The sequence below is a fragment of the Phalaenopsis equestris genome, unplaced genomic scaffold, assembly GCF_001263595.1.
Source record: "Phalaenopsis equestris unplaced genomic scaffold, ASM126359v1 Scaffold000149, whole genome shotgun sequence".
NCBI lineage: Eukaryota > Viridiplantae > Streptophyta > Magnoliopsida > Asparagales > Orchidaceae > Phalaenopsis > Phalaenopsis equestris.
This window is the reverse complement of record NW_018164591.1, coordinates 643474-667962: the sequence shown is the minus strand read 5'-3', so window position 1 is coordinate 667962 and position 24489 is coordinate 643474. Positions and strand designations below refer to the sequence as shown.

The 24489-nt window shown below is 36.1% G+C and overlaps 1 protein-coding gene across 2 annotated transcripts; it reads left to right on the top strand.

Moving 5' to 3' along the window:
* The first annotated feature begins 3806 nt into the window (after positions 1–3806).
* Positions 3807–21697, top strand: LOC110021839 (polyadenylate-binding protein 2-like). Of its 2 annotated transcripts, none has more exons than XM_020720504.1 (9): positions 3807–4400; positions 10534–10652; positions 10776–11432; positions 11521–11598; positions 11673–11762; positions 12994–13131; positions 19199–19381; positions 20381–20626; positions 21239–21697. In XM_020720504.1, exons 1-9 carry the CDS (start codon positions 4145–4147, stop codon positions 21473–21475), a joined length of 2004 nt encoding a protein of 667 aa, XP_020576163.1. In that variant the 5' UTR covers positions 3807–4144; the 3' UTR covers positions 21476–21697. The 2 variants fall into 2 exon arrangements, with proteins under 2 accessions (XP_020576163.1, XP_020576165.1); XM_020720506.1 differs by having other exon boundaries at positions 3808–4400; positions 20423–20626.
* The last annotated feature ends 2792 nt before the right edge of the window (positions 21698–24489 follow it).

Below are 24489 nucleotides of genomic sequence, written 5' to 3'. Positions count from 1 at the left end.
TCATCTTCCTCGTTGATTCAATTGTGTTGGTATGAAGGAAGATGTTGAGATCCTATTATTTTTTACAAACCTTTTCTTACAACTTATAAAGCTAACATTGACTTACAAAAAAAGGGGAGTTAACTATTAGAGCACAAAAAAGGAAGTTAATTTTTTTATTCTTCTTCTAATACCACTCCTTAATTATACTCTAATCGATGTTTGAGATTGAAAATATAAAGGTTGCAAAAGATTTTAAATGAGAAGTCTGAAAAGAAAGGTTTAATATTTCAAAAGGAAGAAGATATGAGATCACAACAAAATGGACAGAAGAATCTCCATCTCAATTAAAATAATTGGTGAGAGATTGATGATTATTAAACTAGATATTTGTTCCTGAAGAAAAATATTAAGACTTGATTTGACATTGTTTAAGTGAGAACATTAAACCAAATACTATTTGGGAGACAAACCAAATATTATCTTGTTTATAGATTGAATGTGTATTAGTTGAGGATATTAGACAATATGTTTACTTGGAGGCAACCCAAAATATTTACTTTTTTGTGCGTATGTGTATGTTTTGCTTGTTAGAATCCCTAAAACCACTTACCTCTTACATAACTAAAGTGCTTGCTGTTACAATTTGACTTGCTTATGTTTTAGATCTTGAACATAAACCTGCATATTTTTTCACTTTAGATTTATGTCTATATTCATATAACTTCATCTTTTACTTTCATGTTAGTTATCTTGTTACATATATTATTTGTTATCATCTACTCTACATAGGTGAGTCACAAGTGTTACGTGCTACCGTTTGTGCAAAGATATATTTTTTTTGTTGCATACTCATGTTCTACTTTGCTTTACTTGTCTCCATTTTTTGTGGTATTCGCATGTGTAGTATTAAAAATAAATTTGGAGGAGAGAAAATCTATTATATTGCACTTTAAGTTAAAATCATGATCTAACTTGGAGTTTATATAAATTATAAGATAGAGGAAGATAAAAATAGAGGTGAATTTTAATAATAAGTAAGGAGGTGAAGCTTGAGGTAGGGTCAAATTAAAAGTTGGTATTGATAAATATTTCGAACAAGTTAATGGATTAAAAATTTTCCTAACTTAACCTTAAAATTTTAAAGTTAATGGGATAATAACAAAATTAAAATTGTTTAAGTGCATAGCTAATCAGAGCTAGGTGTGAAGTTTTAATTTCAGGAAATTCTAACCCTACTTGAGTAATTTAAAAAGGATTAAATAGATATTGTATTAATATGAATTATATTAGGATGTTAGTGAGTTGTATGAGAATTCTACTTGTACATATAAACCTAAGCGCTTAAGTTTAAATAATTACTTAATTAGTAGAAAATTACTAAATATCTTAATCTATAATACTCTACTATATCTATTAAATTATAAACTTAGATTTTGAAATTGCTGGGAGACAAACAATGTGTAAATTTGAGGGAATCTGATGTGTGTGAAATATGTGATAAAACTTATGAGAATTTTCTTCTTATTTTTTTTATCATTTATAATTTTTCAAATATTTTATGTGCAATTGCAAGATACAAAAGTTTATGAGGGCTTTAAAGACAACCTAAGATATTGAAGTGAAATAGAAGGAAACTCATTCAAACCCTAAACCTCAAGCCACCAGGCTACCATGCCTTGCCATGAGGGACTCGTGCGTGCCATATTTAGCTACACTCACTATAGTTCAGCGTGTACGCGCCACTTTGGGAGCCCCTTGACATCCTAACCCCTAGAAAACTGAACAATAGGCTCATTGGAACCCAAAAAACTTGGCTCCTAAGTGCCACACAAAGCATGTATGCACCGCTTATTGAGCGTGCCCGTGCTAGACCTTGCACATGTGTGCCAACTTTGGGGAGCCTAGGTACCACCTAAGGTAAGGCAACACTTCTTCTAACTCTAAGGCCCTGCATCCGAGATTCACAAGCCGTGCAGAAACTGAGATCTCAAGACTTTAATGTTATAGGGAAGAACTCTGGCGCCATGCGAGCTGATTTTGAGAGTTACGACAGTTCTGTCCTAGTGGCAATTTGTGGGTGCAATCCATGGCTTCAAAAGAGTTATTGTTTTAATGAAAATGGGCTTCACTCCACAGTAAAAGAATGCTTGACCCTTGAAGTGACACCGAGCGGAAGTATAAAAGTTTGGAGAGTCATCTGAGAATACTTGCAACGGACAACGTCCTTCATTAGAGGAATATTAGGAGAGTGTGAGAGATTGTGAGAGTTATCCCGATTGTTTACGAGAGGAAGACCAGCACCTGTAAAAAGAGTTGCAGGCAACATTTTGTACCGCAGTTCGGGCCAACTCTTGTAGTCGTTGCCACCTTTTGTCGCCGTTGCCTCTGGCAGCTGCCGCCGCTTTCGAATGTCACCCACAGTCAGCCTCCTACACCTATAGCCGCCAACAACTGTCGACCACCACTTATAGACTGTCATTGACCACACCCCTGCTCTTGTAACCACCGATCACCCCAATCACCATTGACCACAACTTGCCGGCCGCCATCAACAACTGCCAACAACCAAAATCTTAGAGTCATAAAACAACCTAAAAAGTGACACACCATCTCAAACGTAATACCAACCCCTAATACGGTGTCGTGAAACACTAACCATTCCCGATGTGGTCACTCCCAATCGTAGGGTGGCAAATTCATCTTTGAACCGATGTTGTAACTCGGGAGACTGTGCATCATCAATTCATATTGGATCTCTTCAACTGGGTCAAATCTTGTGTTTTTTTTTCCTTTCCGAACTTTTCACACAAGATCTTCTGTTGTTACCACCAGTTGTTTTTCCTTTACATGAGCTTGTGCAAATTATCTTGCACACATAAAAAATAAAAAAAATAAAAAAACATAAATAGATTTAAAAAATACCTAATGCTTATAAAAATCGCAACATTAAAGTCGATTAAATTATTAAAAAATATTTTTATCATAAAAGGTTTTTAAAATTATATAATAATTATTGCGAGACAAATTTATAAGGTTATACCAATTGTTTGAATAACTAAATCATGAAAATTAATGAATATAAATCAGAATTTATTAAAAAAAATTGATGCCCCAAAATATTATTTTCTTCTTCTGTAAAAATTGAAATTTCTAGGGGGTCCAAACACTCAGTCCGAACTAGGGGTGTACATGAGTCTTGCTCGGCTCGATAAGTTGTTGATGAACTGAGCTTGATGAGCCAACCAGCCAAGCTAAAGCCAACTAGCCTGACTAGACTCGTGTATTGGCCCGTTTAAGAAAAATATTCATATTAAATACACTAAAAAATATATAAAATTTTAAGAATTTATCTTTAAGTTATAAAAAACATTTAAAAATTAATATTTGTATTATATGTTAGATGCAGTTTAATTGACAACATATTATAAAACTAGCTTATATTAATATCAATTTTTTTTTATAATAAACAAGCTGGCTCGGAACGGGTTTGAACTCACGGATTTAAGCTCGGACTTGAACTTAAACTCGGTAAAATAATTAAACTCCTAAAACTAGCTTATATTAATATCAATTTTTTTTTATTTTGAACTCACGGATTTAAGCTCGAGCTTGAACTTAAACACGATAAAATAATTAAACTCACGCTCTAGCTGAGGATAGATCCAACTTGACCCAAGCGGTTCACACCACTAGTTCAAACGGTACCGACATGAAACCAATGCAACCTTATCAGCATATCGGAATGCTGCCACGTGTCATCACTGGAACGGCGAGATCGGATGGATAGAGCTTGTCCAGGCCGATGTAAAAAGGTCACCGCTAGGGTTTCGCATTTTCTCGTGCATATGGCACTGCCGCCGCCGAGAGGAACAGGCGCGGTGCCGTTCAGGGCTGCCCTCCCAATTCTTCCTCTCATATCTATCTAAATTTTTTTGCTTCTTTCTCTAGATCTATCACTTCTTCTCCAATCCATAAAAAGCAAAATAACCCGAGAAAATCAGAAAAAAATTATCTATCTAGGGTTAGCTACTGATAGAGGAAGGTTTGCTATCTTATACGCTCTACGTATTTTTTCTTGTAATTGAAGAATAGGAAAAGAAGAAAAAAAAGGAAGAAAAAGGAGGAAAAAAAGGTGCAGGTGAGGTTATAAGTGGTCGAGCAGATGTCGCAAATCCAGGTACCGCACCAAGGACCTGTATCAGGCCCTAGCGCGGCGACGCAGAACAGCGGCGGAGGTGCGTCGCAGTTCCCTTCGACCTCCCTTTACGTGGGGGACCTTGATGTGAACGTCACGGACTCGCAGCTGTTCGATTTGTTTAGCCAGGTTGGGCGGGTGGTTTCTGTGCGTGTCTGTAGAGATATCAATACCGGGCGATCGCTTGGCTACGCTTATGTCAACTACAGCAACCCGGTCGATGGTAAATTATTTTTCTAGATTTTGGAGGAGCTCTCTTTGTTGTTGTTGTTCTTCTTCTTCTTGCATGCATGTAGCTTCAAATTGGGATTTTGAGTGAGTTCGTGTCGCGTTAATTTTGGTGAGATGAGTATTCTTTTTTTACATCTTTTTCTTTCATGTAATTGCAAGCTGTGATTTTGAGTATGTTTTTATGTTAATTTTGGTGAAATGTGTAGCAGCTTTTTCTTAGCACTATAAACATTTTATTTCTCATTAGGAAGAAGAAGAAGAAACTACATATTACACTCAAGGATTCCAAGTAGTGATTCTTTAATCATGTCAGTTTTCTAAAGAAGTAGATGCTAGAAGCTAGGATGAGAAGATTTAGATGAAGCGGAAGGTGGAAGTTAGTTGAGAAATATATTTTGATGTATTCTTATTTAGCACTGCTGTATTTTTTAAAACGTGCAAAAAAGGAGAAGTTTTAAAATTTTTCGCTTGCTCATCTCGAACCCATTTTTTCAACTATGGCGTCTATGTTACTTGCTTGATTGCGTTTTTGATATTTTTGTTGAAGTGCAAAGTCAAGCAGAATGTGCTATTCAACTTGATCATTTCAATATTACTTATATATAATTTCTTATGTTTATGTTTGCACTATATATTGAAACATTTGGTGAGTATTGATCAAGCCTGCTTCTCAAGATTTAGTCAAGCTTGTTATTTTGTACTTGTTTATTTATAAGCAAATTGAGGTGTTTCCCTTCACTTCAAAGCTTTGAAGAGCCCACTTAATCATCTAACCTATTCTTTATAATCCAGTTACTTCTTTCTATAGTACATATGATTTGCCAGGTTTTCATTATCTGTAGTTTTTCCTTGTGATAATGTTGCCTCATCTTCATTAATTTTATGTCTTTATTGTTGTGCACTTCCAATGACGAATTGTTTTTCATTTTAAATTGAAATAAGTAGTACTGATTTATTCATTTCTTCTTGATTTTACTTTTAGCTTGCATGGTGTTTATACCATAACTTTTTCTTCCTTAGAGTGGTTGTATTTTTCATTGTCTTCTTTTTTTTGAATTTTTAATTCTTTTTAAATTTTATCTTTCCTGCATAATGCACTGTGTACATGTCAAGCAATGGCCTTATTTGATTTAATAATTCATTAATGATACAGTTTAATTTAATCACATGTAATTTGACTAAATGAAGCAGTGTTATATTGGGTACCGCTGCTGCATACTGTGTTTGAAAGTAAAAACAAATAAAAGAAAAGAAAAGTAGTAAAAAGCAGCCATTGCTATTTGAATCTATTAAATGCATGATATACCTTCAGTTGATTGGTTTTTGCTTTAACCTGCGTACTCCTTGCTTAAAATGCTTGGAGAATATTTCTGAGCTTCCCTTTGTACATTTCTATCTCTAGCTGATTGTCAGATTTTGCTGCATGTTTAAGAGTGGAGTTTGTGAGGAAGGTGGGTTTAATAATAACAGCAATTGTTGAAAAAAAATGCTTTTGTTGGGACCACACAAACAGTTTGATGACATCTTTCTATTTTTTAAATCGGCTTTCTAGATATAAGTTTGGTATCCATCACTTGTATTTGGTTTTTCATTGAATTTTTATATTTTTGGAATGCGATGATGCGACAATTATGATTATTTTAGGAAATTTAGTGAACATTATTTCCCTGTAATTTAAGTTGCAGTAATTAAGGAGACATCCAACGAAGTTAAGGTGAAGTTCATTTGAAGTTAAGGTTTGTGCTGGAGCTTACGGGCTAAATCAGGTAGATCAATATTAGGGGAACAGGCAGATATATGCTTTAGAAGTTTCAGAAGATCAGATTTGGTGTCATGGAAGTGTGTCCACAATCAAAGTGGATGAAACTTTAGCCCTTTCTAGTTAAATAGGACAATATTTAAACCTGTATTTAATGTGGAATCTGATCGAGGGATGATGTGGAACTTATGATCTTGATCAGGAGAGATTTTGGGCTATAAATGTCAGGAATGAGGTGGAGAGGGGAGATTTATGGTTGATTTATAATCATTTGGAGGTGAAATAAGTGATTGTTAAATAAGTGTGGTAAGAGGACTAAATCTTGCTTCTCCCTATGAAAGAGGATTAAATCTCTCCCTAAGAATATTTTAATGGTAGTTGAATTCTAATGAATTCATTCATTAAAATATGTCCAAAGTGTTCAAGGAAATATGTTAATAAAAACTAACAAAACATTTATTGTGTCTTATATGTCAAACAAAGACTAACATAATTATTCATTGGAACATGTACTTGTAGCATTCAAATAAATGTGTTAATGAAAGCTAATGAAATGCTTGACAATGTTTTGTAATAACCTAAAACAAGGGAGTAGCCTTACATAGTCGTTAACTTTAAAAGGTGGTCTATTATGAACTTATCTGCTTGTCTGCTTGTTCTATTCATCTGCGGTGAACATAGTGCTCTAGGTTTGAGCCCTAACCATGTGGACTATTTTTGTAAAACCTTCATGAGGTGATTAATGTAGTTTCCTATGAATGTGTATTTAGCCTGTGTTCTTGTTTCCTATAACATTATTGTTGTCAGCCAAAGATGTTATAGCCATCCCAATTAGTGTGGCTGGCACAGTTGTTGTAGTTTGTTCAGATGATTTGGTTAGTGAAGAGATGAAGCCAAGGCAATTTGCATAATTTTGTTTCATGCTGCATTAAACCCAGAAATAATCAACAAGATGATTTTTGGTTGACCCATCATAGTTGAGACCTATTGAATGGCGAGCCTATAGTTCTGGAGATCCTCTTAAATTTTGCTGATTTCTCACTCTCATTTGAGAGAGAGAATTTGCTCTTGCAAATTAAAATCATACTATAATTACAATTACGGAGTCCTTGCTGTTGATGTGAACTTGATGATGTAGTTGACATATTGATGTTAATCATCCAGGAAATTTAGTCGACCATTATTTTTGGTTTTTTCTATCTAGCAACTAAATTAAGCAATTTGTTCCCAAATGATCTGCTCAACCCAATTGCAAGCTACTATGGTCATTTATCTGATCCACGAATTTTGGTTGCATTTCTTGCCACTGCACACCTGAAGACTTTGGACTCATATTTTGCCTTTTGTAATGAACAATATTCGCGGGGCCCGACAAACTCTCACCATCAGTCTTCTACAGGACCTAAAATTTTTCAAATAGTAAAAAAAGACTATTTTCAATCCTACAGAATCTTCATCTCATTTTCTCCTCTATTTTTGTTGAATCTACAAGCTCTCAGAAAGTCACTTTCTCTCTCACATGCCACTGGAACACATTCTAGAAAGCTCCTACCTCAATTTCATTCTCTGTTGACATTGAGCTCTTGCCTCAAGCTCAAGTTGGGAATATAGGGACAAGCTAAGCTCAAGCTTGTCGTGTAAGATACACTCGAGCTCGAGCTCTAGTTTGAGCCAACGATTTAGTAGGTGAGCCCAGATCGAGCTGAATTCGACTCATATGTGCCCTCAATGCAACTTGTTGCTTTTTTTCATTTTTGCCATTCTTGGTTACCATCCCATGACTGCATTTTCTTACCATTTCATAACCATGTGGATGCTCACACAATTTTGCTAAATGTCAAAACAATATGAATAGCTTGTATTTTTGTATTAGAGATTTGATTAACTGGTTCAAAATGATTTATGTCCATTGGGTCTTTTGGAAATTGGTTCTTTTTGTATTTTCTAATAAGTGCTTATTTCTTATTTTCTTCATCAAACGAGCACGATTTGATGAAAAGATCTTTTGATGAGTGTTTTTAGTTTTTCCATCCAAAAGGTCAACAATAAGCGCTTCCACTTGCTATGTGATCTTCTATGATATTTCTTCCGCTATATTGATGTTATCAAAAGTGCTAGGCGCTGTTAGGTTTTGGGTTGTTCACACCTAAGGGGCTTGGTGCCAATTTATGTGCTTTTCCGTATGAATCAAGGCGGCAAAAAAACTTATCACCTTACTTTATACTAAAAAAAAAAAAAGGTTTTAAATGACTAAAGTAGTTTAACAAAATAATATTTTATCACTCATGGTCTAGAGATTTTGAAAGTTTTGCTAAAACTATTGTATTTTCATCCTCACATCATCATCTTCTTCGTTATCTCCATTGTCTCTCCCTTATTTGCAGTCTTCCATCTTTCCTCGCAACTTATCATCTTCGTCTTGAATATCATACTACTATAAAAATTAAATACCAATATGTAAATCTAACTTTTTCAGTTGCTCTCATTTTTTGTTCAACTAGGCTTTTCCATGTCACCATGTCAAATTGTCATCATGTGAAACTCATCTTCCTTTTTTGGTATTAGCGCTATCTTTTTAATGAAGGCAAAAACTCATCTCATTTGTGGATGCTTCGAGATAATGTGCTTCCTAAACAATACCTTTGCAGTCATTGTCTTTTTAATATTTATGAGATGTTATGATCTTGGCTTGCGGTACTTGGAAATGTGCGTGAGTGTGCACCTTGCCTTTAACTAAATTTTCGGTGCCTTCATCAATTGTAGTCTCCTCAATTCATCATGTTCTTCAAAGATTACTTCAAAAAGAAAGTTCTTATGCTATGATATGAAATGATTTGAAAATTGTGTTGAGGTGGCCAAGTGTTCATCCTACTTAAATTCACTCTGCTACTTCTGGAGCTTGTAAGCTTTAATCGGATAGATTTATGTTGTTGAATCCAGTGGATTAATATTACTCTCTTGTGTAACTTAGTTTATGGTTTAGGGTGAACCGTAGTTTCGATGGGATTTTGGAATTTTGATTCATTGTTTAAAGGGCAAAAGAGCCTATGGCCAATATGGATTAATGTTCTTTTTCTTAATGGTCGAAGTAGTAGCAATCAATTAGTGCTTATATGGAGCTTGATTGTGGGAGTTAGGATTAACTGAGGCTCGTTGCTTGGAGAGGTTTAGTGCTTGAAAGTTACGTTCATTATAGTGAGATTCCCATTATTTGTGGGAGAAGGGGTTATTTTGTTGGAGAGCAAGAAAACTTGTTGCTGGAGGATTGTGCTTCTCTTCTTTATAGTGAAACAATTATAATAATCTTATTTTAGAAACGGCTGATGGAATCATTCATTTGAATTTACTTGGAATGTCTGATCAAAAGATAAAAATCACTTAACACTGTTTGTTAAGGTCCTATTTGGGATTATTTTTTATTTTTTGTTTTATTTTGTTTTATTTTGTTAGTTTTTACTTAAAATGAAACATGTTTGATATATTATAATATGGTTGGTTATTTTTAAAAGCATTCAAAACATTTTTTAGGTGTTTTGAATATTTTTAAAAATAAATTTATTTATTTAAAAAAAACACAAGCATGCAAAAAATGCATTAAACAAACATTTTTAAAATACAAGCAAAAAAAAAAAAGTGATCCCAAATAGGCCTGGATAATCTAAACTTAGGAAATAACTAATCAACTACAATAAACAACCATCATGTGGTACCCTTTGGAGTTGGCGTCCCTTATTTTCTCAATACGATTGCCCCCCAGTGTTTGGAAATATATGGGTTGCGGGCTTAGTTGACCTACACTTTTTTTTGTAACTTTAGTTAGCTAAAATTTTGATCCAAGTCAGTTTTTAGCATTATTGTATCTTTGGTTTGCTCTTATTTCTGGTATGCAATTATCTCGTGTTGTGTCGCTGGTCTGGATATTGTCGGCAACCCCATGAAAGGTGGCTCACTAAGGCAATACAATCAGCCAAAATGTCATAGCCATCTCAAATAACGGGGGTCATTTTATTGTTATAGCCGACCTAGATGATGCGATAGACCCAAATGGCGCAGTTTATATAGTTCATTTGTATTCTCAATTAGATTATATTGTCTTTAACTGTATTGAATCTTGAATCTGCTGGGCTTGTTAATACTTTTAATTAGTTTCATAGCAACATATTATTTATATCTAGTTTCTATTAAATGTTTTATTTGCATTTATTATATTTTCAGTGTGACATATTTATAACTTAATATTATTTTTAAAATCTAAGCTATATTTTCTCTGTTTGCTCTCCTGTCTTCTTTTGCTTGAAAAGCTTCAATAGCATCATAAGGTGTCAGAATGTTGAACAATCTTACATTATTCTCACATGTGTTGCAGCGGCAAGGGCATTGGAGGTGCTAAATTATGCCCCCCTCAATGATAAACCTATTCGCGCGATGCATTCAAATCGTGACCCTAGTGCTCGCAAAAGTGGGGAAGCTAACATTTTTATTAAGGTACGTGTATTAGACTTTTCCATCCTTTCTTCTACCGGTTTTCTTATTGACTGGCTGTTAACCCATTTACTTCATTTCTTTCTTAGAGATACCTATTGTAAATAATTTTTTTTTCTTCTTCAGAACCTAGACAAGGCAATAGACAACAAAGCTCTTTACGATACATTTTCTGTGTTTGGCACCATTCTTTCGTGCAAGATTGCCACAGATGCTTCTGGTCAGTCTAAAGGATATGGTTTTGTTCAGTTTGATCGAGAGGAAGCAGCAAAAAATGCAATCGAAAAGCTAAATGGCATGCTTTTGAATGATAAACAAGTCTATGTAGGACCTTTCCTCCGGCAGCATGAAAGGGACAATTCTGCAAATAAGATGAAGTTTAATAATGTCTTTGTCAAAAACCTTTCTGAATCTGTGACAGAGGAGGAGTTGAGGAAAATTTTTTCTGAATATGGGGGAACTACGAGTGTTGTGGTGATGAAAGAGCTGGATGGTAAATCTAAATGCTTTGGGTTTGTCAATTTTGAGAATCCAGATGACGCTGCTCTGGCTGTTCAGGAACTAAATGGGAAGAAATTTGATGATAAAGAGTGGTTTGTTGGCAGAGCACAGAAGAAATCTGAAAGAGAACAGGAACTGAAAGAGAGATTTGACCAGAGTTTGAAGGAAACTGCAGGAAAATATCAATGGGTAAACTTGTATTTGAAAAATTTGGATGATAGCATTGGGGATGAGACGTTAAAAGAGGTTTTTTCAGAGTTTGGAATTATTACTTCTTGCAAGGTCTATTTAGTTTTGAAGAATCCAAATAATTATGTTTTAGTTATCATAACTTTTTGCGGCACATATGTTTAACATAGTAGCCTGACAGATCATGCGAGACCCTAATGGTATAAGCAAGGGTTCAGGATTTGTTGCTTTCTCAACACCTGAAGAAGCATCTCGTGCAGTGCGTACTTTTTTTCAATTTACAATTTTCATACTACATATGTTCTTTTATTATTAATTTTCTCCTTGATACAGCTTACAGAAATGAATGGGAAAATGGTTGGTATCAAACCTCTTTATGTCGCACTTGCACAACGTAAAGAAGAGAGGCGAGCTAGGTTGCAGGTAATTAATGTTAAAAATGGAATGAAATATTCCATATGTTGATGACTATGGGTTTTAGTTGGTTTTTAGTGACGTGAAATATAGGCTTTTTTGAGTATTTTTTTGACAAAAATATAGGCTATAAAAAATCCTCTTAGAGTGGAGAAGGCTAGCCTGGTATCTGGATAAGAATGCAACTTTGATAAGGGCTGTTTCTTAAAAGTGCGTTTATGCATATATGTATAGTTGAGAATATTAGCATTAATAAATACTTGTATAGATTACTAATGCAGCCATTCATTTATGTTAAATTGCTAATATACCAGTGCAGATACAAATACAGTTATATTTGCTTTTATAGTGATGCCATATATATATTGAGAAAAAAACACTCCATTAAACACAAAAAACAGTAAAAAGAAATACATTAATTATCAGAATAGTAATCATATATTGATATATGGCATTAATAATTGTTCAGCCATTATTTTTTAAAATTTAAAATGGATATGCTACTTAATGTATCTGAGGGATTGCAGCGTTTTATTTTTAAAATTTTGCAGCCAGACATGCCAAAACTGGTTTCTTTAATTATGTCTTTGGAGTATCCAAATATCTATTATGTCTAACAAGCAACATCATCAAATCTCTGGTTGTAGATAGAAATGTTGAGGGGTGATGTTAGATTGAGGGTCAATTTGAAAAAAAAAAAAAACTATTGAAAATTGGGCTTCTAGAAAAAAAAAAAAATTAATGTCATGTAACGTTTCCATAGAATGAATGGATGGTGAAATGTAAAACCTGCCACAAATTTTTGGGATAATTATTGTGTTTAGAGTTCAGGCATGACTCGGCTAATCTGTGAATACACCGTTTATCACTAAACGGGGCCTGATCCCTTATTTGCCAAACAAAACATGATGTGCAATCAAATTTGTCTTCCTTATTTGAATCTTGTTTTTCTCTTTGAACAGTTTTCATTCAGTGCATGCCTCTTCTTTTTCCTTGAAGTTGCTCGAGCAACTGCTCAATTTTGCAGAGTTTTCTGTTGATGTATTTTATATGCCTTTTATGAATTTCTTTGTTCATTTCTAACCTCATACGAAAAGCATACATGTTTTAATGTTTTATTTATTCTGTAATTTCTAGTTAAAATTACGATTTGAATGTACCATGCCATTGCTCTATCGAAGAGGTTGCCCATGTTTTTAACTTTTTACAGCTAGAATTGACAATCAATACTGCTTTGCAGGCACAATTTTCACAAATGCGGCCAATGCCAATGCCTCCTAATGTTGGTCCTCGTGTTCCCATTTATCCCCCCGGTACTCCTGGTATTGGACAACAGCTATTTTATGGTCAAGCTCCACCTGCCCTTATTCCCCCACAGGTGAAATAAATTTTAATTTGATCATCTAAACCCTTAGTAATGTAAAGTTGAATGAGCTGCATTCCGTAATGAGAGCTGTACTTTTGAAAGGGAGAATTTTGTTTGCAGTTATATGGTGAACATTTTAGCTATCCTTAGTTTTGGCAAAAATGGCCTAACTTGAATTTAATGATGGTTCACCGAAATTAGACATGTTTCATTTTACATTTTATGTTTAATTTTTAGCGACTGTTATAACATTATTTTGATTTATCATGATACTATAAGGGGCTCCTATGTAGATTTGCATGCCTGGGGTCATTCATCCTTATGCACATGAATATTACATGGAATACGTGTTGTTGTTGTGTTATTAATATCATGTATGCACTGGTAGTTAGTTCCTTTTTTCTAGAGGCAGAGGTTGGAGAGGTCTTCCACTTTCTTACTTTCATGCGGGCTTTTGATTCACCCAATCAAATTAATAACACGAAACTTCTTAATTAATATATTTTGTGTGCTGATTATAGTTTTGGTTTTTTTTTTTTTTTAATGTGGTGTATCACTTTGTTTCACTATGTCAGGTGATTAGTTTATTTATTCTTGAAACTTGAAAAGTGTCCAAATCTTTTTTGAGGTCCATTTTAATTCCAGAGCCTATAAAAGTGTCAAAATGGTGTCCGACTCTTTTTAGAGGTCCATTTTAATCCTAGAGTCTATAAAGTGTCAATTTAGTCCCCTGATTTTTTATTAGGGCCTAAAATAGTCCTCTTTGGGGACTACTTCAGCCCATACGAAAGAGTTTAGGGACTGATTTAACACATGAAATTTATATCTTATTTTGAGAGGTCTAATTGTAAATATGAAATATAGAAGAAGTCTAGTAGTTATTTGTAAAAGGATTATAAGATTCTATAGAAGCCCAACTTATGAATGAAGGAAAAAACGCTTTACTAAATTAATCATTTCTTCATGGTATCAAAGCCTTCTCTGCTGCTTCACGTTTTGGTCGTCGTCTTCCGATGAGCTCTGTTCCCGTAGTGTTCGGTCATGAAGCTGCGAGATCTGATCACGAGTCACGTCGTGGCCTTTTTCTTCTCAGTTGTCGGCTTGTTCTTGGCTTTCGGTGCCATCAAAAAGGGATCGAGTGGTGCGAGACAAGATTGGGAGGAGCTGGATCACACGACTGCGAAGGGAATGACGGGATCATAGTTGGGCTCAAACAAGCATGACTAGGAGCTTAACTTCTGCCATCAGAAAGGGATCGACCAGTGTGGCTCGGGAGGCGAGGTGGGTAGGAGCAGGATCACGTTACTGGGAAGGCAATAACGGGGTCTTAGCTCAGTGCAAAGCAGTCACAACTGGGAAGGCAATGACGAGATCGCTGCTCTCTGGGAAGGCAATAACACGTCGCATGACTGCAAAGGCAATGAAGGGATCACAACATGTTTAGGAGCTTACCTTCTGCCATCAGAAAGGGATCGAGCAGTCTGGCTCTGGAGGCGAGGTGTGTAGGCGCAGGATCACGTTACTGGGAAGGCAACAACGGGATCTTAGCTCGGTGCAAAGCAATCGCAACTGGGAAGACAACGATGAGATTGCTGCTCTTTGGGAAGGCAACAACACGATTGCAGTTTTCTGGGAAGGTAACGAAGGGACCGCGTCTTGCTAGGAAGGCAACCTGCAAATCACAACGTGAACACTCACAATACGATCGTGATTACAACTAGTTGGGAAGTCAAAGACGCTTACACATGCCCTACGACTGAATTGATGACACCTTTGGCTGTTGGATTGCATAGAGTGGTTTGAGCAGCTTGGTGCAAGACAGGGTATAGTGAGCTTGAAATCAAAACAGTGGAGAAGAGAAATTTGGTTCTTAATGTGTGAGAGACCGATGAAGGCTACGTGAGGAGAGTTGCATGAGGTTACACTCTGAGCCAAACAGACTTCTGTGCGATAAGCTTTGGTTGCATTAAACTCAGGTATGACAGGTGCCTAGAGAGAGACCCGCAGCTGCTTGGCACCACTGCTGTTTCTCTTTTTGTAATTTTATGAAATGTATTGTTTTGTTGTGTGTTTCATATTTTCCTTTTAAATCACTGTCACAGGTGGCCTTTAATGCACTTTCCATGATTTTCCAGTGCTATAATAGTTTACCAATTACCATGCTGTCTTTTGGAAAGCTACATGATATGTATATATATATATATATATATCTTGCAATCCATTATAATCAATTAAAAGCATTAATTAAGAATATAGAATAAAAATTATTAAATTAGATTCAATTGATGTTTTAAATCTTACCCTAATCTTTAACATTTTATGACTGCGTGATTAGGGTTGTCGAAACGACTCTTTGCTCATGAACTGCTTCTGTTCGGTTCACTAAGCAAACGAGCCGAACACATACTTTTTGAGCTTGAAATATAAACGAGCTGGGCTCGTTCGTGTTTGGCTCGTTTACACCCCTAGCTTCAACTGTGCAGAAATGGGATACTTGAGCATGTCTTGTTCAAAACCACCCAAGAAGAGAGATAGGTGGAGGTGGGGGCCCAAGGGGTGGAAGAGGGGGCTACCGGGCAAATTTAATAGTAGAAAAATACAGGGGAAAGACACAAGTAGTCTTTACCAATGAGGATAACGAGCGTCCAAGGGAAACACTGCTAGTTATGCTCACTCAGCCAAAGGTACTTGTGGTACACATGCTCTTGTCTCTATATCTATCGCAAGATCACCAAAATAAATAGTAGACTTTGGCGCATTATGTGACAGGTATGGGGGCCCAAGGGGTAGAAGAGGGGGCTACTGGGCAAATCTAATAGTATAAAAATACAGGGGAAAGACACAAGTAGTCTTTACCAATGAGGATAACGAGCGTCCAAGGAACACTGCCAGTTATGCTCACTCAGCCAAAGGTACTTTTGGTGCACATGCTCGTCTCTATATCTATCACAAGATCACCAGAATAAATAGTAGACTCTGGTGCATTATGTGACAGGTGCCGCTAGTGAGTTCACTTTCTATACTCACCTAGCAATTTCAGAGAGCATTTGGACCGTTGATGGTACAACACAACTTGCGATTGGTAAGGGTATAGTGAGGTGTACCAATTATGTAACTTTTTTTAATGTTTTGCATGCTTCTTTCTTTTCAATGAAACTTTTATTCATTAGCTTCATTATACTTTAATTAAAATGTGTTGTTTTATTTGATATTCCATAGGTGATCTTTCAAGAGAAAAAGACTGACCGAAGATTTGGGACTGCACTTGGGCATAGTGAACTTCGGTACTTGGATAGAGAGGGGATGGACTTAGCCTTGATACCATGGTTGAGAATGTTGGAGCAATAGGATCTAAGAGGAGTGTGGAGGATGTTTTGTTACTACATCACAGATGCATGAGACACTTTCTTTATAGTCTATTTAGTCGTATGTATCCATCATTGTATGGAAAGACAAATAAACAAAAATATGTGCTATGTGTGTGACTTTGGTAAGAATGTCAGGAGCTCTTATGTTATGATAAAAGAAGTTCTTATGTTTTTGAATTAGTGCATTCAAATGTATGGGGGCCTTATTCTACTATTTTTAGGGATGTTACATATATTTTACTTTCATTGATTATTTTTCTAGTGTTACTTGGTTATATTTTATGAAAAACAAAAAGAGATGTATTTACCTTCTTTAAAGACTTTCACAATGTCATTAAGACTCAATTTGGTTCGGTAGTGAAGGTATTAGTGTATGATACTGAGATATAGTATACCAACAAGACATTTGAGGAATACTTGTCAGCCCAAGGAATGCAACATCAAATCATATGTTCATACACACCGACATAAAATAGAATAGTTGAAAGGAAGAATAGACACCTTTTAGAGATAATTTGAAGCATGATGATCACAATGAATGTCACAAAGCACTTGTGGGAGCAAGCATTTTGATAACTAGTCAATTTATCATTAAAATGCCATCAAGAGTTTTAGATTAGAAGTCTTCCTGTCAGATGTTGAAAGGAGATAATAGTGGAATCCTTCCATTGAAAGTTTTTGATTGTGTATGTTTTATGAATGACAATATACCATCAGTAGGGAAACTCGATCATAGAGCTGTGAAATATGTTTTCCTGGGTTAGTTTGTTACAAAAAAGGGGTATGTTTGTTTGAATCTGATAGAGAAGATATTATATGAGCATGATTTTGTCATTTAGAGAGTTTGAACCGCACTACACTTTGGAGGTGGCCCTACCCTTTGGTGGCTCATCAGATACTGGAGGTATGAGGAGTGAGGAGGAAAGTAGCGATGGCCAAAGATTGATGCATGTGAGAGCGATGCCTCGTTCTGTTGTGTGGGAATAATTAGCTGAGGAAGTGCCAAAAAATGAGGAAAATGAGGATGAAGGTGGAGGGATTCAAGCTCAAAGATAGTTGAGAGTGTATACGAGGAGAGAATGACGGAATAACGCATGTTGTGCCACTTGTGCCATCAGGTCTGAGAACAGTGTCTACCGTGTTACTCGTGTCATCAAGTCCTTTGTCCTGGTTTACCCTGACTCCTGAGACACCTACACCTTCCACTTTAGAATTTAATTATCTATGTGATATAATTCGTCCCTCTTCTTGTCCCACTCCCATGGTTTTAAGGAGAACCTCTCGCAGCAGTGCGGGTCATTCTCCTGATTATTTTAGTTTCTTACATGACATTGCTCAGTTTGTCTTATAATAACATATCAACTTTACACGGAGCATTCATTGCATCCTTAGACATTGTCTCTATACCCGTGTTGGCAGGTAGTTAAGGAGGATCCGAAGTGGAAGGTTGCTATGCTGGAAAAACTTGGTACTTTTGATAATAACATGAGTTAGTATCATTATCAACAAGGAAAAGAGTTGTTGGGTACAAGTGGATCTTTACAGTAAAACAAAATTCATAAGGGATAGTGGAGCGTTACAAGATATGATTGGTGATGAAAGGGTAAGTCAGACATTTGACATTAATTATGACGATACATTTGCAACGGTATTGAAGATGAGCACAATGAGGATATGCTTGTTGAAATGATGGTCGCATCACTATGCTTGTTGTGTATGTTGATATGATTATCACTGATGATGAAGAGGTAGAGATTGTTTAACTAAATGTTAGATTGGGCAAAGATTTTGAGGTGAAAGACCTTGTACAACTCAAATATTTCCTTGGTATTAAGGTGGCTCGTGGATTAGAGGGGATGAACTTATTTTAGAGAAAGTATAAACTAGTTCTCACAAAAGCAGACATTCTGGGATGTAAGTCTGCAGTCTCTCTAGTTGATCAAAAAACCAAATCGAGTTCAGAGGAAAGAGAGCAGTTGATCGTGAGAGTTACCAGAGATTGACAGGTCATTTGATCTATCTGATTCAAACGTGTCTCACCATCTATTTGAACGGAGTGTGGTGAGCCGCTATATGCATGAACCAAGGAATGGTCATAGATTCTGAAGTACTTGAAGAATGCACTAGGGAAGGTGCCGATCTTTAGGGAGAATAGACACACAAACATTGAGGGCTTGTGATACTGAAGGTGGCTACTTGGTCTATTGGAAGAGCAAGAAACAATTTTTAGTAGTGAGGTCAGTCGTAGAGCCGGAGTATAAGGCGGCCTTAGGAGTTGTCGAAATGATGTTGCTAAGAGCCTTGTTCGTTGAGCTCAAGGTGGAACTAGGAAATCAAATGAAGTTGTGCATCACGATAGAATCAACATGTGGAGATTGATAGCCTCTTTATCACGGAAAAGTTGAATAATGAGCTATTGGAGCCAAGTCATGTAGGCATTGGAGAGCAAGTAAAGGACTTAGTTCAATAGGTTTTGTAGATTATGCGACAAGATGGGCTTAGTGGATAACTTTTGTCTAACTCATGAATTAAGGAAAAAATGCTTTACCAAATTAATCATTTCTTCAAACACGTGCGTACTCGGAAACTAAAATGAGCCCATATAAATATATAAGGACTATTTTGACACTTTACTCTTCTTGAAACTTAGGTATGATATTGAGTGAGTGTTCTTAATCAGCGTTATGCACTGACATATACTTCTCTTGCAGCCTGGGTTTGGTTATCAGCAGCAGCTTGTTCCTGGGATGAGGCCTAGTGGAGCTCCTATGCCAAATTTTTTTGTGCCCATGGTTCAACAAGGCCAACAGGTCCAGCGCCCTCCTGGTGGTAGACGTGGTGGAGCAGGTTCCATTCAGCAATCACAGCAACCAATGCCTCTACTCCAGCAACAGGTGGATCTTCATAATTTTTTTGATAGAAAGTTTTCTTATAGTTTTTGGCTACATATTCTTTTGTTAGTAGATTTATATTATCATTATCATTTACAGTTCTTCTTGGCCATACAATCTTTTGTTACTGTTAAGTTTTGCTTGTGCGATTTCTGAATAATAGAGTGAATGGCAAATAAAGATGAGTTAATTTGATGATTATTAACACTGTAACATCGTTATATAAATAGCCCCCGGATTGTTAACCTGGCACCATTTTAGTCTCTGATTATATAGAAGTGTGAGATTAGTTCTCAGACTCTTTAAAGTGTGGCTGAAATTGTTTTCTTTGGGGACTATGAGTTCATGCTAAGTGTATGAATACTAAATTAACACTCTTTTAAAGTTTGGGACTAAATGCCCTCCTGTAAAGAGTTGGCACTTTTCTCGTTTTTTAATGGAATAAATCCCAAAATGCTCCCCCGTGTACTCGATTGCGACCTAGTAGTCCTAGAGTTTTGAAATGGTCCAATTTAGTTCATCAGTTATTAAAAATTGATCTCAGTTGATCTATCATGTAGAAATCATGATATAAAAATGGTTCCAATTTAGTCCCTCAATTCTATAGATTTGATCTCAATTTAGTCTATGAACGATCAATTTTATAAGTCGGGGGGACTAAATTGGAGCAATGTAAAATTCTTGGACTAAATTGCTCACATATAAATAGTTGGGAGATCATTTTGGCGTTTGACCCTATTATTAAAATGTTGTGATAGGCCAAATCTTGTTAATCATAAGGATACTACTTCTTTGGTCATGCTTTAGTTCTTTTAGTTTTTTGTTTCTCTTCTGGCTAGAAGATACAGAGGTCAAATTCATCCTCTTATTTCAAGTTTATGGGCTTTTCTGTGTTTATGCTTGTACTAGGTGAAAGATACCAATGGCGAGCTTGCTTTATTATAAAGAGATACTGGATTTTCTATAATGCTTTTGCTTTTATGATAAACTAACTTATTGTAGAGTCTTGCGACTGTATCTTTGCATCTTTTGGATGCACCACAGATGCTTCCAATGGGAGGACGCTTATACAGATACCCGCCAGGTCGAAGCATGCCTGATGTTCCAATGCCGGGTGTCGGAGGAATGCTTTCTGTCCCTTATGATATGGGAGGAATGCACCTGCGTGAGGCCCCCATGTCACAGCCTATTCCCATTGGGGCTTTAGCTTCCGCTCTCGCAAATGCGCCGCCTGAGCAGCAGAGGCTGGTATGTTTCAAGATGAAAGCCGATACGCCATTTAGAGTACCACCTTTTCTCGTGCCATATTTTGAACCAGGGTTATTGTTATCATTCATAATTCCAATGTATCTGACACCTAAAGTTCAGTTTATATATTTATACCACCCAAATCATTCATATTACATAAAAAATAGCACTGTTTTGACTTTTAAAAAGTTAAATACACCATTTCATGCATAGTATGTATGTAAAAATTGAAGTTTTGGTGTTTGATCTGTAAATACATTGGAATTGAGTGGTATGTATGTAAATATTTCAAGAACCTTTTGCTTAGCTAGGACCATTATTCCCATCTATTTTTGACTCGGTACTATGTCTCATCCTTCTCTCTATTATTAGTGGCATTTACATCCATACCACCCCATTCTCATATATTTTCTTATCTAACACACAATATTTACATTTTACATTCATACCACCTAAATATTTCATATCTTATAAAAAATGCCACCATTTTAACTTTTAAAAAGTGCAATGCATGTAAAAAATTAAACTCTAGTTGTTTGACATGTAAATACATAAGAAATCCTCCTTTTATGTTATTGTGTTGTCTATTTATCTTAGCATTCCTGACTGCAGATGCTTGGAGAAAGCTTGTACCCACTTGTGGAGCAGCTAGAACGCGACCATGCGGCGAAAGTGACTGGAATGCTGTTGGAGATGGACCAGACTGAGGTGCTGCATTTGCTGGAGTCTCCGGATTCTCTGAAAGCAAAAGTTGCGGAGGCGATGGAGGTTTTGAGGAATGTCGCGCAGCATCATCAGCAGTCCAGCAATACGCCTACCGATCAGTTGTCTGCGCTATCTCTCGACTGATAAGCCTTAAGGTATTTTTCATGGCTGGGCAGCTAAAACTTTGGTAGGTGGTTTTTTTTCTTTTTTCTTTTTTCTTTATTTTTTTGAATGGAATGGATGAGTGGAACTATATATACTTTTTGTTTGTTTTGTTGTATTATTTGGCTCTATTTTCTTTGTGAGATTATGACTGATTATTGTGGTGTGTAAACTTGTTATCTGTTTTATGTTTGTGGTGGTAAACTCTGTGTAAAAACCAATATTTATTGTTGGTTATATCCTTTGCTGCTATTATAATTGATTATTTGGTTGTGCATGGCTATTTATTTGGTCATAAATTTGAAATCCTGTGGAAAAGGTAGGGGATACTAACCATTTATCCAAGTAAAGGAGCCTCTCTTAGAAGAGAAAATATTTTGTTCAGAGTCGTCGGACTTGATACAGCTGAGGCCTTGATACAGCTGAGGCTGGAGCTCCTGCTCTGCCTCGTTGTTTGGACACAGTTGACTCCGAACGCAATATTTTTTCCTCGTAGACTATATACCTGACCCTGGCTATTTATTTGGTCATAAATTTGAAATCCTGTGGAAAAGGTAGGGGATACTAACCATTTATCCAAGTAAAGGAGCCTCTTAGAAGAGAAAATATTTTGTTCAGTCGTCGGACTTGATACAGCTGAGGCCTGAGCTCCTGCTCTGCCTCGTTGTTTGGACACAGTTTTGACTCCGAATGCAATATTTTTTCCTCGGAGAAGATATACTTGACCAACAAATGTCTCAAATGACCTTTTATTTGTATGTGTGCGCTTTGAAATCCCTTTGGGAATCATTACACATATTGACATGCACAAGTACACAAATTAGGAATGTTTATATTGCACCGATGTTTTATTGTTAGTAGTCGTGCAGTATTCATTAGTGTCCTACATCCAGCCCAAACATGTCAAAAATGTCTGGTGTCCTTATAAATTAAAATTAAAATGTATAATAAATTTTATTTATTTTTTGTGTAATATATTAAAAAGTTGTTAATGATAATGTACTTTCAAATTTTAATATTTTTTGTTTTTAATTTACTTGGATCTTATGAATCATATAATGATCTTTTATATATTTTAATTTAAATATCGTTATCTTTTAAATATTTATAATGTTAATATTTTTTATTTATTTCATATTTATTTAATTTAAGTAAGTAGTATATATTATTTTAAATATTATTTATAAGGTATATTTTGAAAAATAAGCAATTAGTTTGTCCATTTTCCTGTAGTCATATCCATGCATTCTGGCATGAAGCCTGCATTTTAAAAAGAAGGGAAAAATGTAATAGTAATTAATTTGTTATTGTTATGGTATGTATTCTAATATTTTATTTATGTTATAAAATTTTCATAATATATTTTTATATGACATTATGATTGTCATGTATATTTAACATATTTTTTGTATCATAAATAATTTACTATCAACAAATTTTGTCATTTGTTATAAATCTCGATGTGTGGTATGAATCTCAGAGTTTTTTTTTAGAACTAGACCTTAAAACGTAAATTAAAATTCATTCAGGCTCTGATTTCAGCCAATTTATAGTCAAACGGACTCTAACTAACTGGTTCGATGAGATGAACTCATTGTCATAACAATTAGTCTAATTTGTGTCAGATTTTATGGTGGTTAGTTGAAGGGTCGAATGAATTCCAAATTTGATAAGATTATAGTCGAATTAAGCTTCTCGATTAAACGATTCTAACGAGGCCAATATCACTCATTTTTGACATCATTTAGGCACTAAAATGATCACAATATGTGGTGTGGGTGTGATCATGAGAACCTCTCTGAATCATCTTATGGGGTTGTTTGAATTTTTTTCTTGATTGCAGAGGAGGCGCTCCTAGACTCTATATTTAAAACACGTGTTGACAAGGTTATACCATCGCGGTGGTTGATCGAAGTTTAGTCGTTGCTCGGGAAGAAGCTTTTTTTATTACGAAGAGATTCCAACGATGCTCCAGGTACTAGGCTTCGCTCCCCTTGGGTAAAGAAGCTCTCTTTGCAAAGATTTTTCTGGCGCCGACACAACACCACATCACTCTTCCTTTCAATTTTCTGTGATGGAGACGACTATCGGGAAAGAGAGTGCGAGAGGAAGAAGGAAGAGAATTGGAGAAATGGAGGATGAAGAAGATGAATGGAGAAGCTTTGAGAACTCTCCAAAAACTCTCCAAACAGTAGCTCCTCAAGCTCTTTGCTTGTTTCTCGGACCAAGGCCGTGACCAAAAGAAAGGAATGCGAGAGAAGGACAAAGAGGAAGGAAACAAAGAATAGGAAGAAGAAGCCGGGTGAAGAAGCTATCCCCAAACTCTCCAGTTGCTTCTGGTGAACCCCTCTGCAGGACGATATTCTCAGTGGAATGACAATTTGCCTCCTTTGACAACCACCCGAGCTAGCTCATAGGCCATATTTGGCTAATAACCGGTCCAACGACATATCCCGAAGATCAGAAGGCATTCAAAGAAAAAAATAGAGACTAACTGAATGAACCAAGTGAATGAGGTTGCATGTGTAACGTGGCCATGCCACAAATGGGGTGTGGCCATCCCTAGGCGAAGTCTCGCCCATGCGGTCATTGTCACACCTACCTACATGGGGGTTGTTTCCAATTTTTTGGCAATTCGAGCCAAGTGGCAATACTTTGATGACCATCCCTAAGCGAAAATGACATTTTGGATGCATCCACGTTGTTTGTTCTACCACCCTGAATCATCTAAAAGATGATTCTACACGAGGAAGTATATTCAAAGACTGATTTGTTCGCTTTTCGTCAAACAAAACTCATCTAGTCGGGGTTGTCCCGTCAATGTAATGTCGACCAGCCCTCGGCACACAGACCGTTAAAGCCTAGCAAAACAATCTTGGCTGCATGCCCGAGGATCGAAGATAAATGTTTTGACCCTTGGGGAGTCATATTTGTGTGACACACGCTCTAAGGTCGTTTAAGCGGACATCCAACACTCACGATATCAAAAATTGAAG

Coding starts and splice junctions, on each gene's coding strand:
- LOC110021839 (XM_020720504.1), top strand. CDS start 4,145: ATGTCGCAAATCCAGGTACCGCACCAAGGACCTGTATCAGGCCCTAGC. Junction 13,132..19,198: donor CTGCCCTTATTCCCCCACAG/GTGAAATAAATT, acceptor CTTCTCTTGCAG/CCTGGGTTTGGTTATCAGCA. Junction 19,382..20,380: donor TGCCTCTACTCCAGCAACAG/GTGGATCTTCAT, acceptor AACTTATTGTAG/AGTCTTGCGACTGTATCTTT.